The 16,084-nt window shown below is 40.5% G+C and overlaps 1 protein-coding gene across 3 annotated transcripts in view; it reads left to right on the top strand.

The window, feature by feature from the left end:
- The window catches only part of Ipo9 (importin 9), a 48,330-nt gene that overhangs the window by 9,522 nt on the left and 22,724 nt on the right, over positions 1–16,084 (top strand). For all 3 annotated transcript variants that reach the window (XM_055598051.1, XM_055598052.1, XM_055598053.1), the window contains 8 exons: positions 1,858–1,919; positions 2,115–2,201; positions 2,945–3,146; positions 13,253–13,341; positions 14,466–14,552; positions 15,185–15,304; positions 15,398–15,498; positions 15,680–15,738. In XM_055598051.1, the coding sequence (XP_055454026.1) occupies positions 1,858–1,919; positions 2,115–2,201; positions 2,945–3,146; positions 13,253–13,341; positions 14,466–14,552; positions 15,185–15,304; positions 15,398–15,498; positions 15,680–15,738 (807 nt within the window). The remainder of the gene's footprint in view (positions 1–1,857; positions 1,920–2,114; positions 2,202–2,944; positions 3,147–13,252; positions 13,342–14,465; positions 14,553–15,184; positions 15,305–15,397; positions 15,499–15,679; positions 15,739–16,084) is intronic.

Below are 16,084 nucleotides of genomic sequence, written 5' to 3'. Positions count from 1 at the left end.
TGTGTGTGTGTGTGTGTGTGTGTGTGTGTGTGTGTGTGTGTGTGTGTGTCAGACGCCCTGGAACTGGAATTACAGGCAGGTGTGAGCTGCCATGTGGGTGTTGGGACCCCTAGGCCTATGGAAGAACAACCAGTGCTCTTAACCACTTGGCGAGTCCTAGATGAACTTTTTTAATGGGGCTGGGACAACTGCATAACCATTTGCACCAAAGAGAAAAGCAAGCCCTGGTGAATTAAGAGCCTAAATGTAAGGAATCAAAACCCCAGAACTACTATAAGAAGCATGGTGAGTGCCCTTTAACCTGACATAATAATGGGCAATAAAAGTAATAAACAGCAAGAAAACTTTTGTTGTCAAGTTTTGCAGTGAGTTTTGTGCTGATCACATGCATTCAGTAGGATTGCTTGTTATATTGGTACCGCTCTGCTTTCCTTGTGGATTTGGAAACTAGGGTTTAAAGGATAAATAACTTACCTAAGGACAGGTGTGGTAGCGTCAAGACTTGAGCTTAATCTTGCCTAAATCCAGAGCTCTTGCGCGGTTGTTTTATTTGTTTTGGAGGGCAGAGGCAGTATATGTCTATATGTGTGGTTTGGGTAACATGCATTTTTACATTTCTTATAGCCATATTAAAGAGGTTAGAAAAAAAAGAAATAGATAAGGATAATTTTAATGCTTAAGGCTAGAGAGATAGCTCAGTGGTTAAGAGTACTTGCTGCCCTTCCAGAACCACACCTGAGTTTGATTCCTAGTATCCATGTTGGGAGATTTACAATTGCCTGTAACTCTAGCTTCAGTGATCTTGTGATTTGATAAGTCTTCTGGCTCCCACTGGTATACATGTGGCATACATGTATTCAGATGAATACACATAGAGATAAATCTTTGAAATAATAATCTTAATACTGGCTGGTCATGGTGGCAAACACCTTTAATTCCAGCACCCTGGAGGTAGAGGTCTGCCTGATCTACTTACTAAGTTCAGGCCAGCAGAGCTACATGGTGAGACCTTGTCAAGAAAAATGCATTAATTAGCTAATGAATTACCTATTGTATTCATTTAACCTGATGTATGTCAAGTATTCCCAAATATAATCAGTTTTTGGTTTGGTTTCATTTGGTTTGGTTTTGTCTTGTTTCGTTAAGGCTGGTAGGGTTGTACATGCCTTTAATCCTTAGCATTCAGGAAACAGGCTAGGGGATCTACATGAGTTTTAGGCCAGCCAGCGCTATGTAGTGAGACTCCGTCGAAAAGAAAAACATTATTAAGATATTTTTTCATGCTAAATTTGAAATGTAAGGTGTGGTTTACATTGACAACCATCTGTCTTTTTGACCGATGGCAAATATATTAGCTGCACAGTCCTAGATTGTGAGATAGGAAACGATGATATACCTTTGATCTTACATTCTTGATACAACATTGTTTACTTCCAAATGTAAATTTTTATTTGGTAGTGAGAGTTTATGACATTCTCAATATGCAATTCTAGATTGTTTATCAGGTGTGTGACTCATACCTATGATACTGGGCACTTGGAAAGCCAGGGCAGGAGGATCTTATTCAGGACTAGCCTAGGCTACATGGCAAAATCCTGTCTTTTTTTTCTAAAATTTATACTGCATGTTGAAAACTATTTTCTGCAACCCTTACCTTGTTTTGCTTTTTAGGGTAAACCTGTCGAACCAGGTTTTCTAAAAACTAATGTCTCAGAATTCCTAAAGTTACTGTACTGTAGAAGCAGTGGGTCAGGTTTCCTCTTGAAATCTTTCCTTGTTGCCTCCAGGTCAGAGCTCAGTGAATTGCTGTGGCTTTCATAAATATCCTTAGACTCAGAGTACAATTTTCTTTTTCAGAATTTGGTGTTCACCTAGCAGAACTGACTGTAGATCCTCAGGGGGCACTGGCAATCCGTCAGGTAAGTCCAGGCTCGTCCAGTTTATGAGTAATTTCTCCTTACTTAATGGTGAAACTTTCTTAGGAGAAAGAGAAAAAATACGAACAATGTATAAAACATGATTTTTGTACCAAATGTATCAAACCATATATGTGGTTTTTCTATGTGAAAATAAGTCCTATTTTTGTTGCACATGATGGCTTATTCTCTTTGCAGTTGGCATCAGTCATCTTGAAGCAATATGTGGAAACTCACTGGTGTGCCCAATCAGAGAAGTTCAGACCTCCTGAAACTACAGAACGGGTAAAGGCGGTTACATGGTGGTTAATCTACCTACAAAGATGTGAGACACAGTTTTTAGACATTCAGCATTAATAGAACATTTTCTGACAACAGAAAATAAGACTAGGAAGAAAATAGGTTGGTGGATGGTATTATGAGTGCTAATCTACAAATGAGAGTATCAAGGTGGACTGTGTTCAGGTTCCAGTTGTTACCCAGGCATGGTGTCGCACACCTGTAATCCCAGCACTCAGGATGGCAGAGGCTGGCCGATCTCTGTGAGTTCAAGGCCAGCCTGGTCCACAAAACAAATCCAGGATAGTCAAGGCTACACAGAGAAATTCTGTCTCAAAAAACTAAAAAAAAAAAAAACAAACAAAACAAATTCCAGTTCTGCCCTTTTGCAGGCCATAAGAGCATTTGAAACATATTTAGCTGTGAACACTGAATTTCCTAAGTTTCCAAAATTAGAATTAAAATTACCAACTTCAAAGAGCTTGACATTTGTATGAAATAGACTTCTTCTTAGTAAAATTGCTAAGCAATTATCCTGCATACCCAAGAAAGGATGAGATACAAGGTCTAGAACTGTGGTTGGAACCTTCTACAATTGTGGAACTGTTGTGTTTGTATGATGGCCAATATGAGCACCACTGTGGCTGGTGAACTCTTAATGTGTGGCAACTAAGATAATCCCAAAGCAGGTAGGCTTTGCCTGCTGCTTACCATCTGATTAGTGACAAGTGACCTTTCCTCCTGTACAGGCCAAAATTGTTATCCGGGAGCTATTACCCAATGGGTTGAGAGAATCCATAAGCAAAGTGCGCTCCAGTGTGGCCTATGCTGTTTCAGCCATTGCCCATTGGGATTGGCCTGAAGCCTGGCCCCAACTCTTCAACCTGCTAATGGAGATGTTGGTGAGCGGAGACTTAAATGCTGTCCATGGAGCCATGCGTGTGTTGACAGGTACCAGAAGTGTTTTTCTTGGTGTTGGTGAGAGGAACAATTAGAAGCTATGTGACAGGTGGCCTAGACCAAGGATCTCCTCTCTTCCAGGTTTTTTTTAAATGTTTCTCTTCTAGTTTTCATCTCTACAGCCATCAGAAGTTCCGTGATTCTTTCAGGGAATTGAGTTAGCATAGTACTACCTATACGTCCAAATCCTTACTTAGGAGAGTATGATTCAGTGGCAAAGCATGCACAAAGCCCATGTTCAAGCCCCAACACCACATACATACAAAGATAGAGGAATGCCCTGGCAAATAAATACTTAGATTTTTGGTTTATACTCTGTCTATACCTTGGCACTGTGCTTAGTCTCTTTGAGCCTTAGTTTCTAAGATGCTTTCTTAATTACTGTTCTGTTGCTATGAAGAGACACTGTGACCAACACAACTCTTATAAAATTGAAGCTTGCTATAGTTTTAAAGGGTAAATCCACAATCATCATGGTAGGAAGCATATAGGCATTTCTGGAACAGTAGCTTAGAGTTTTATATTGTGTTCTGCCAGCAGATATACAGACCCTGGACCTGACATAGGCTTTTGGAACCTCAAAACCCACCCACAGTGACACACTTCCTCTAATAAGGCCACACCTACTCCAGCAAGTCATACCTCCTAATCCTTCTCAAACAGTTCCACTCTCTGGTGACTCAGCATGTAAATGCTTATTGGAGCCATTTTCATTCAAACCACCACAGATGCTAACCTCAAAGGACTTTATAGTAGTTGACATGTGCTAATATATGTAAAGTATTGAGCATAATAATTGACATGTAGTAGACTCCTGAGTAAACTTTAGTCATTAGGCTTAACATAAATCTTGGGTATTCTTTCCTGTTTAACTGACTATACATGCATCTTGAAAATGTCTCAATAGTTTTATCTTTAAATGATAATATATAAATACATGAGATGAAGTGTAAAGTAATTAAAACTCAAAGACTTGTACTCCACTGCTTAGTTCAAACAGAAAAATTTATAGAGTAATCAGGGTTCACCTGAGCTTGGTGGTTACACGCCTTTAAACCCCATGCTCAGAAGGCAGAGATCTCTGTGTGTTCAAGGCCAGCCAGAGCTATACAGTAAAGCCCTGTCTTAAAGACAAACGAATAATCAGGACTAAAAAGATAACTGGTTAAGAATGCTTGCTACTTCCCCAGAAGACTCAAGGTGGGTTCCCAGCACTTGTATGCTGTTAGCTGTCTGTAACTCCAGCTCCAGTGATCCAGCACCTCTCGACAGGCATCTTCATTCACATGCATGTGCCCTCCACCCCCCAACACACAAATAAATGTAATATAAATGATTTTTTTTTTCAATTAAGGGACTGGAGAGATAAGATAGCTTTGGTTAAGAGCACTGGCTGCCCTTCTAGAGGACCTGAGCTTAGTTCCCAGAACCCTACGTCAGGTGGCTGACAGTCGCCAGTGACTCTAGCTCCTGAGGACCTTATGCCATCTTCTGCCCTCTGAAGGAACCAGCACATGTGGCATACAAATACATATAAACAAAAATAAGTCTGTAATTAAACAAACAAATAAATCTAATCATAGTGAGATAGTGCTGGAGGATGTCTCAGTTGTAGAAGCATTTGTCTAGCTAGTATAAATCCCTGGGTTCAGTCTCTGCACTAAAAACAACCAAAACAAATAGTCAAATGAAATTATTGTAGAAATAAGGTTTAAAAGAATCTATGCAATCCTGACCATAAACATAATGTAAATAAGCAGCTTAGAGATGGCATATTCTTTCTTTTTTTTTTTTTTTTTTTTTTTTGAGGAAATTCCAACTTTAAGGAGTTTGGAGTTTTGATAGAGAGCTCTTATAAGACTGATTAATTTATCAGTCCCTTCTAGAATTTACTTTCATATATTGCTAAGTCTGGCCTGAGTTTTCTAGTCCTTTTCAAGTTCTGTCATATATTCATTCCCCTATAAAGTTACTATGAAGCTCTTCCACAAACATTGTTCTGAGGTTGGAAAGATGGCTCAGTGGTTAAGAGCACTTGTTCTTGCAGACCTGGGTTCAGTTCCCAGCAACCACAAGGTGGCTCACAACTGTCACTCCAGTTGCAAGGGACCTGATTTCTTCTTCTGGCTTCAGTGGATGTGAGACACACACATGGTACACAGATGTAGATGTGGACAAGCACTCATACATATAAAATGAAATTAAAACTTAAAAAATGCCAAGGCTGAAAAAAATCTGAGGCTGAAGAAGCAGCCCAGCAATTTTGAGCACATACTGCTCTTGCATAGGACCCAGCACCAGTGTTGTAAATTGAACAGTCACGTGTAACGCCAGCTTCAGAAGATCTGACACCTCTGCCTCCTGTGGGCATGTGTCACATACACATGTGTTGTGTGACAAAACTTTTCCCGGGGAGATGAACACATATGTCTGCTCACCCCAGATAGGAATCCCACAACCGACCAAAGAACGGATACCACCAAAATCCAGCATGGTAAAGCTTTTATTGGGGTTTTTATTGAGTTTTATTGGGGTTACATGCAGGAACAGAAATGACTCAAAGACAGTTGCATTACATGAGTGACAGCTCACAAAGCTGGGAACTTGGAGGATACTGTACAGCCTGCAGGCAGCTCAACAGGTTGGAGCATGTCCTTTCCATGTGCCTCAGTTGGTCTAAATCTTTTTGAGGCAGCTTGCCTGCTTTCTGCTTCTTCCAGGCAGCTGGTCTGTCTGAGACTCTTTGCAGTTTGGCTGTGCTGTATCTGAGGGGAACTCTTGGCTTTTACAGCTTTTTCTGGCAGGGAGGGGCCTTAAAAATGATCAGTTTCAGAGACTGTTTTGGGTTGTTTGCTTATCGTCCTACTTTGGAGCTTCCCTGTAGGATGAAATGTTTTAGTCTCTGGGGAAATGGTTTCAAGACAACATGCCCCTATGTAGATGTATATGCATAATAAAAATAAATTGTAGCTATCAAACAAAGAATGCTAAATTTATAAAATACCGCTGGACAAGCCATGTTGTGCTGACTTTTTAGAAATCATCTTTCCCTTCTGTTCATGTAGGTTGATGGAAATCATACACAGAAGTCTATTTCTCTGACACCTATCAGTTTACATGAAATGCACGCCCCCTCTCTCTCCCTCTGTCTGTCTCTCTCTCACTCTCTTTCGCTGTGTTTTTGAGACAGGGTTTCTGTGTGTATCCCTTGCTGTCCTGGAACTCACTGTGTAGACCAGGCTGGCCTTGAACTCTGAGATCTGCCTACCTCTGCTGGGATTAAAAGTATGTGTGCCATCACTGCCTGGCTTTTCTCTTTTTTACTGGAATATCTTCTGTGTATCTTTTGACAGTTTCAAACAGGTAAAAAATGTATCTTAGTCATATCTACCCTCAGCTCTCCCACTCCACATGCCAGTACCCCAATGTGCCCCCATTTCTCTTTAACACTCCCTTACTTTTTTGTATAAAGCACTGAGTCTAATCATTGCCTATTGGAGTATGGACTGACATTGCTGGCTTGCTCTGTGCAGTTAACTGCAGCTGCTGTGAGTTCATGAGTGCATTGACCATGTTATCCAGAAGACAGTGTTTCACAGCACTCCTCGCCATCCTGCAGTTCTTACATTCTTTCTGCTCCATTTTCTGTGATTTTCTCTGAGTCTTAGGGTGGGTTGGGGGCTTGTTAACCATTTAGGGCTAAGCACTAAATAATCACAGTCATGTATTGTCAGCACTGACCAGGTGTGAGTGTGTCTGTCTTGGCCTGTAGAGAGAGCTTCTCTAGCCAAGGTTAGAGGCAGTTCTACCCTGTGGGTTTATGCATATTTATTTAGAAGGCAATTTGAGAATATGTTGCTTTACAAAAGTAATGTTAATGTTTCCCCAAGACCTAGCACTTTCCAAGCCATGATATTTTGACCAGGTTTATAGGAAAGGATAGGCATGATTCCCTCCTTTGAGGAGACCTAAAATCTGGGAACTGAATCCAGATTTTCCTCAAGAGCAGTAAGTGCTTTTCACTGCTGAGCTGTTGTTCCAACTCCCAGCCAATTATATATTTTCTCTCTCTTTTTTTAATTTTTATTATTTACAGTTAATTCACTTTGTATCCCAGCTGTTGCCCTCTCCCTCATTCCCTCCCAATCCCACCCTCCCTCCCACACCCCTCCCCAAGTCCACTGATAGGGGAGGTCCTCCTCCCCTTCCTTCTGACCCTAGCCTATCAGGTCTCATCAGGACTGGCTCCATTGTCCTCTGTGGCCTGGTAAGGCTGCATCCCCCTCAGGGGGAGGTGATCAAAGAGCAGGCCACTGAGTTCATGTCAGAGACAGTCCCTATTCCCAATACTAGAAAACCTACTTGGAGGCTGAGCTGCCATGGGCTACATCTGTGCAGGAGTTCTGGGTTATCTCCATGAATGGTCCTTGGTTGAAGTATCAGTCTCAGAAAAGATTCTGTGCCCAGATTTTTATTCCCCTCCCCCCCTTGTGAAGCTCCTGTCCCCTCCAGGTCTTTCTATCTCCCCCTTCTTTCATAAGATTCCCTGCACTCTACCGAAAGTTTGGCTGAGTCTCAGCCTCTGCTTTGATACCCTTCAGGGTAGGGTCTTTCCGAGTCCCTCTGTGGTAGGCTCCTGTCCTGTTCCCTGTTTTTTCCCTCTTCCGATGTCTATTCTGTTTGCCTTTCTGAATGAGGATTGAGCATCTTTACCCAGGGTCCTCCTTCTTGATTAGCTTCTTTAGGTGTACACCAATTATATTTTTTAAATTAGCTTATAAAGTAGTAGTTTTCCATAAGGGATTTTCATATATCTGTAGATTTTGGTTACCCTTGCTCCTTCTCCCCTGTCTCTCACTCTTAACTCCCAGTATTCCTCTACATTCATATCAGGTGGGTTCTGGGTCCTCACTTTTTAAGACCTCTTTTATCCTGACCTCTACAGATCCTCAAAATTAAGCACACAGATCTAAAATTTCAAAGCTAGGATCCACATGTGAGAAAGAATATGTGCTTGTCCTTCTGGGCCTGGGTTACCTCAGTCAGGACAAGCAGCTTTCTTGGCAGAGTGCTTTGGATTGACAAGAGTTCTTCAGAAGCCCTCCTGCCTTCTAAAGTTTCAGCTGAATGATCTGGCATTGTGCCAGTGGTCCTGCCTTTCGTGTGACTTTTTGTTTTTCTCTTGCTTCTGTCACTATACTTTCTTTGTTCTGTGTATTTAGTGTTTTGTCATAGTTAGCTTCAGTTGTTAACACATGAGGGAAGAAAGACCCTCACCTGAGGAATTTCTTCCATGAGATTGACCTGTGGGTATATCTTTAAGGTATTTTCTTTTTCTTCCTTCCTTTCTTTCTTTCTTTCTTTCTTTCTTTTCTTTTCTTTTTTTTTTAGATTTATTTATTTATTATATATACAGTGTTCTCTCTGCGTGCACACCTGCACTCCAGAAGCGGGCGCCAGATCTCACTGTCTCACTGTAGATGGTTGTGAGCCACCGTGTGGTTGCTGGGAGTTGAACTCAGGACCTCTGGAAGAGCAGATGGTGCTCTTAACCACTGAGCCATCCCTCCAGTCCTTGAGACATTTTCTTAATTGCTAATTGATGTAGAAGGGCCACCAACCCACTATGGGTGCTGCCATCCCTAGGCAAGTAGGCCTGGGCTGTGTAAGAAAAGTAACTGAGCAAACCAGGGAAGCAAGCCAGTAAGCAGAATTCCTCAGTGGCCTCAGTTTCATTCCTACTTTGGCTTCCCTTGACAATAGACTAACCTGTAAGATGAAAGCAGTTTGTTGTCCAAGTTGGTTTTTGGTCAGTGTTTTATCACAGCACCTGAAAGCAAACTACAAAAAGCATTTTAGTTATATTTTAACAAAGGAAGGTTCTCTGTTGTCTCCTGTATCTGGCTTGACATCTCTTCTAACTTTGGAAATTTTTTTGTTTTGATTTCTTTTTAAAATATTTTTTTTTTTATCCAAGCAGTGGTGGTCTGTACGTGATGAATTTCAACACTCAAGAGGCAGGTGGGTCTCTGTTGAGTAGAGTTTGAAGCCAGCTTGGTCTACAGAGCAAGTTCTAGAACAAACAGGGCTACACAAAATAATGCTGTCTCAAAAAAACCAAGAAAGGAAAAGAGAAAAAGAAAATGTTTTCTGTGCCTTTAGAATGAGATTCTTCTATGCTATCCCCCATAAGTTTAGTCTTTTCAGAGTGTCTTGGTTCCCTTTTTGTACCTTCTTACTATTGACCCTTGTTCTAGAGGGGCTGTTCCAGTTCCTCCGCCTTGTCATCCGTTATGTTGTTGAGACTTTCTACAGGGTTTATTTAACTGTGTCTTTTATTTTCAGCGTTTCTGATTGGTTTTTCTTCAATATTTCCATTTCTTTTAAAATTTTTCTTTCATATCATAGTTTTCATTTCATTCAGCTGTTTATTTGTATCTTGAAATGTGCTTGTTATCTATTGGGTTCTCTTAAGGTTTCATCTGACTCACTATAAATCTTTGCTATAGTTTTAGTAATTTTGGAGGAGCTAGGTTTTGGTCTTCCTATTTTTTATGTTACTGCATTGGATATACACATCTGGTATTTTTTGCCTGATTTATTTTTTTTTATAAAAATAAATATTCTATATTCTTTCAGTTGACATATTTGCAGTATTCAAATGGGACTTGGATGTGTTGATGTTGAATATATAGTTCAGAAAACAATTCCTTAGACCAGGAGCTTTGGGGACCTGGCATAAGGTCTGTCTTATTTCCTGAGTTCATATTAACTAGGAACGTACCACAGCTGCTTGATATTACCACTAAGCAATTGTTAGAGACTGCTGGAGGAAAAACAACAAAGTTTAAGCAGTGTGGAGAAGACTCAGATTTATATTGGCAAGATTTGAACTAGAATGGAAGTAGGACGAGTAAAGAAGAGGAGTAAGTATTAGATAAACTTGGAAAATTAAGAATGAAGTTGGTAAAACGTAGCAAGGAGGAAAAGTTCAGATCCTTTTGGGGTCCACAGATTTTAGAGATTGTTAAAGTTAATGGAAGGTTTTAATTAAGTAAAAACAAACAAACAAAAAACAGAAGGAATAAGATACGAGAAAGAAGAAAAAAATGTAGGAAGAAGAGGGGTGTTTATGGGGCTGGAGAGGTGGCTCAGTGGTTAAGAGCACTGGCTGTTTTTCCAGAGGACCTGGGTTCAATTTCCAGCATCTACATGGTGTCTCACAACCATCTGTCCCAGGGGATATAACTACCTTTTCTAGCACCTTCTTAGGTGCTTGGTTCACAGATACACATGCAGACAAATAAACCTTACACATGAAATAATTAATTTCAAAAGAGGACTAGATTGGCATTTTCTACCTCACCCCACCCCCAAAAAGGAGGCTAGTATATGAGGTATGACCAGAGTATGGTAGAGAATGCCTTATAGTACACCGATGGACAGACATACACAGCAGTCCTAAGACCTGACTGAGCAATGTACAAACCAAACCAAAACATCCGTGACACATGTGTGCAAGAGTAGAAATAATAAGGCTGGAGAGTTGGTTCAGTGGTTAAAAGCACCTGTTGTTCTCAAAGAGGGCCCAAGTTCAATTCCTAGCACCTACATGGTGATTCATAACCTTCTGTAATTCCAGTGCCAGGGCATCTGACCTCCCTGTTCAGACCTCCAAGGGCATTAGGCACTCACTCATGTGATGCACATTGCATATAGCAGAATATACACACATAGACAAAACGGTCATGTACATAAAATAATACAAATGTGAAAAAAATTTTAAAGGAGTAGAAATAATAGAATATTAGATATTAAATCTCCGGTGCTTGGGAGGCAGGGCAAGCAGACCTTAGGAGTTTGAGGCCAGTCTGGTCTACATAGTGAGACTGCCTCAAAAAACCAAAAAGGGTGAAAAAAGGGGAATACTTACAAAGTTGGAGAGATGGTTCAGCAGTTAAGCATACTAACCAGATTGAACTCAGATGACCTGAGTTCAATTCCCTGTATCCACATTAGGCAGCTCCTTTTAATTCCAGCTTCAAGGGATCCACTGCCGCTAGCCTCTGAGGAAATCTGCACTCACACATATACCCACACACATTTATAATTTTAAAATAAAATATGTCTTAAAAAGAGAATGCTTGTGGGATAAATTGTTGGCACAGCTGCACTGAGTTGAAAGTTAATTCTCAATTTCTCTGGCTCTGGGAGGTTCTATGTGGTGTTGGGTGGTAGAGGAGAAGGTGGGAGCCATTGGTTTCTGCATTGGAATGCAGAAAAAGCCTTCTTTGTACTTGACTAAGGAAATTACTGTACAGTGAGGTCACTTTTCTGTCAGCCAAGAGAAAGAACTGGTGGAGAAATTTGTATCCTTTTTGTAATTGAGTCATCAGGCATGAAGTGAATGGCAGCCAACCTCAATTCACAAATAGCTGCTCCAGTCATGTTCGAAAGAGGACATACTTTCAGCTTCACATCATTAACTGCAATATATGTGAAGACAGAAAAATATTTGTGTGTGGGTAAAAACTCATGAGAAAAATAGCATTGGTTTTCTTTAGGGTTTCTTTTTTATTTTGAGACAGAGTCACTCTGTTTTGCCCAGGCTGATTTCTAATTCCTGGACTCCTGTAATCCTTCTGCCTCAGCTTCCTAAATAGCCGGGACTATAGGCATGTACCACTGTGTCTGTGAAACACAGTATCACAGGATCTGTAAGACTTCTGAGAAGAGATTGTTCTTGACTTCCGAGTTATTTTCTGTTTATAAAAATGAACTTGATCTTGTGATATAAAGGAAATATATGCTAAGAATTTAAATATTTGATCCAATAGATAACGCTTTTACTTCTTTCTTAGAGTATTGGAAATTGAGGTGTTAATGTTCCAAACTTCTGACTTGCTAAATGACCTCAGAAAACTTAGAGTTTAGACTTATAAACTAAAGTTCATATTTTGTTATAAAGTATGAACAAATTGAGACTATTCACAATGATTATAGAAAAATTAAAAAGTATAATTAGTCACTTCAATAGTAAGACTCCTTTATCTATCTTTCTTTTGTAGTGGTGATGATGACACTGGAAATTTGACCAGACCCTTGTATGTGCTAAGCTATACCCAAGCTCTGTGCTATATTTTTTTCATAAAACTTGTTATTAATAAATGCAATGTGTGCTTGATCTTAGACCAAGGGCTATCCAGTGTATTTATTTGGACTAATGTCTTTGAAGATCTAAATGGAATTAGATGCTCCTTTATTAAGATAAAGCTCAGAACTTATCTTTCAGAAGGAAACCACATTCACAATGAACAGCCAGCCTCTGGTATCTGATCTTTATTTGACCTGTCGGACTAATACAAGGTCTTTTTTATTTCCATTTTTTAAAATTTATTACATAATACAGGGTCTTTATGTGCTTTGCATATTGTTTTCTTGTTTTATTTTTTTCCCCAAGCACAAGGAAATGTGACCTTTCTTTCCCTCGCCTCTTTCAAGTCTGTACAAGTCTGTATTTAGGAATCCTCTTCCTGTCCAATTAACAGCAGCTTCATACATTGATAAATGGAGTTGACACTTAGCACATCTGTGGGTGGGTGGGTGGTCTTATTGAGACAGGGTTTCTCTATGTAACCCTGGGTGTCCTGGAACTCACTCTGTAGATAAAGCTGGCCTTAGAGATCTGCCTGCCTCTCCCTCCCAAGTGCTGGTGTTGCCCCACTACGCCCAGCTTATGTTTGTTTTGTTATTTGCGTTGAAGTAACTTGTCAGGGGACAGAACTGACAGAAAACAGAATGACGTTTGAGAGATCTGCTGACATGGCATGAACTCAGCAGTGCCTGTTTGTCGTTACTTCTGTTCAGTTGTGTTGCAGATTTCCTCAATCTGTGTGTTGGTGTTCTTTCGTAATTTCCTGTGTCCTTCTTTGTGTTCCTATTCTCTCTCCCCTTCTAACTAATAGGACCTCTGGCTTTTTCCTTGGTGAGGTTGCTAGATCAGTGGCCATCTTTATGTGCTGACTAGGAACCTAGATGGCTTGGAAATTTTCACACTTTGTCTGTATGAAGCATTTTTTCATTTTTTGTCTTTGCAGAGTTTACTCGAGAAGTGACAGACACACAGATGCCACTTGTTGCTCCTGTCATTCTCCCAGAGATGTATAAGATATTCACCATGGCTGAGGTATGAAATCTCAGCCCAGTCCTCCTTGGCTCTGGTCAGCACCAACCTCTCAAGTGTATAGTTAGATATTTGTCACTGATGCCCACACCAGACAACTGGAACTGACAGTGATCTAGTGATAAACTGAACTGATCATAGTCTCTGAACTCATGAGTTCAAGGGAAAGCCTTTGATAAAAACTGGATAAAATAACCAAAATGTATCAGTACTGCTCACAGCTGCTGACATTCTAGTGTGTGAATGCATAGTGCTGACCACTCCTGACCTGACCTATTCAGCTAAGGACTCAAAAATCATCTGTTACTTCATTGCATGAATAAGTTCTTAATGTCTTACATACATACATATTAGTGTGTGCAATGATCTGTACACAATAATATATGACTACTTAGTAGGTATGCAACCTCAATCCCTTGCCTCCACATTTTAAAAGAAATACATTGAGAAGTGGAGCTGCAGCTCAGAATAGAGCATGTGCTTTGCAAGGCCCTGGGTTCACCTTCTGTTACCACAAAATAAAGCAGCAGCTGAGTATGCTGTAACCCAGTGTTCAGGAGACTGAAGTAGGAGAGTCAACTCTTATCACCTGAAAAGGAGAAAACATACATTAGCCAAGGCAGATATGTGGGGCACGTCTTTAATCCCAGCACTTTGGAGGCAGAGGCAAGCTAATTTCTCTGAATTCTAGGCCAGAGGTTCTACAGAGTAAGACCCTGATTTTTTTTTTTTTTTTTTTAATAAGTTCTAACACTCTGTTGCCCTATATTCTCTCTTTTTCTTTTTTTGTTTTTGTTGTTGATTGTTTTTCGAGCCAGTGTCTGGGTAGCCCTGGCTGTCCTGGACTCTTCTTTGTAGACCAGGATGACCTGGAACTCATAGAGATCTGCTTGTCTCTGCTTCCCAATGACAAGATTAAAGGTGGCACCACCGCCCAGCTGTCTTATACTCCCTTGATTTCAGAAACCCAATTTTTTTTTTTTTCTTCACATAAATGGATTGCATCTGATCTCTTTAGGGAAGTAGTTTTAACTGTGGGGACTGATTGAGTAGCCCTGGTCTTACTTCTGGTTACATGCACTCACATTCACACTGCAGCCCATGACTATCTTATGACCTTCTCCCAGGTGTACGGTATCCGAACTCGTTCCCGAGCAGTAGAGATTTTTACTACTTGTGCCCATATGATTTGTAACATGGAGGAGCTGGAGAAGGTGGGTGATCCTTTGGTTGGTGAGTAACAAACTGACTTCAGAGTCTTCATTAACGTTTTCCATTGCTAACGACTCCTTTCACAACTACCAGAAAGCACACTAGCCAAATAGATTTAATATTTTCATTAAATTTTTAACACACACATATGCATTTATATATAGATCTTAGTTTTAGTTATATTTCTTCAAATACCTTTTCTATATCCTTTTTTTTCTTTCTGTTTTGATCTTTTTGTTTGTTGTTTTGTTTTGTTTCTCCATGCTGGGAATTAAACCTAAGATGTCACATAGTCCAAGCAAACACTGCCACTGAGTAGAGTCTTCTTATTTCCTTTCATAGTATCTTATGGCCCTCTCGTGTGAAAGAAAGCTAGCTGAGAATGTTGGTTACTGGGATCCAGGTGCTTTTTTGAGAAGTGGTATGATGGGATAGGTTTAAGAGGACTATATTGAGGAATTGCAGGTGGGTGCTAAGGTCTGAAGTCCTGAGAAACACCGGCAGTGCCTATAGCTCTGGATTAGAACCTGGCCCTAAATGAAGCTTTACATGCTTCAGAACTGAGAATTTAATGTGTGTATTGAAGCTCGGGATTGGGAGTTTGTCCAGCATTGACTTTGCTTTCTGTTGTCAGGGTGCAGCTAAAGTCCTGATCTTTCCTGTGGTGCAGCAGTTCACAGAGGCCTTTGTTCAGGCCCTCCAGATGCCAGATGGCCCCACATCTGACAGTGGTTTTAAGATGGAGGTTCTGAAGGTAAAGATATGCTATCAGTAAGATTTAGAGTTGAGAAGGATTCGGAAATCATTGATTGCTCCTGTTTTGCTCAGTGGTGTGTTCTCTTCTCAGGCGGTGACAGCCTTGGTGAAAAACTTCCCAAAGCACATGGTATCCTCCATGCAACAGATCCTGCCCATTGTTTGGAACACTCTGACTGAAAGTGCTGCCTTATATCCTTTCCTGAGAACCCAGAGGACCTGCCGCTGCCTAACACTGGGGATCTAGGCTTGAGTCTCAGTCATGTGCTCCTACTTCTCAGTGTGTTTTTTCTTAGTGGTGGGGGATATAGCACTCCCTTGTAGACTATATGTAAACAGACTCCAGATTCTCTTTCTTTACTCTTCATCATACTTATGTGAGGACAGAAGTGAATTATACAGAGGAAGTAGAAGATCCTGTGGATTCTGATGGTAAGTGTTTATCTGATTCCAACAGAAATGCCAGTTCTTAGGGAAAGGGATCTTGACACAGACAAGTTAGAAGCGGAAAACAAAAAAGCAGTAAAAGCATCTTTTCATTATGGTAGGTGTGAGGAATTGAGAATTCATCATCTTCAATCTCATCCTTAGGGATGTCTGCAAAGTCCACTGAACATCACAGCATTTGAGTTGTGACAGATATCCAGTACAGCTACCTGTGATGTCTTAGAGGTTCCGTATGATGATACTCCTCATTTCTATGCCAATATTTTTAAGTATTTCAGATTTAAAATAGACATGCTGGGAAATATGTTCTGTGTTTGTGGTGCTTTTACAC

Source organism: Psammomys obesus, unplaced genomic scaffold (assembly GCF_907164565.1).
Source record: "Psammomys obesus unplaced genomic scaffold, mPsaObe1.curated_primary_1811, whole genome shotgun sequence".
Taxonomy (NCBI): domain Eukaryota; kingdom Metazoa; phylum Chordata; class Mammalia; order Rodentia; family Muridae; genus Psammomys; species Psammomys obesus.
Note: the sequence above shows the minus strand (reverse complement) of the source record. Positions and strands in the feature narration are given on the sequence as shown.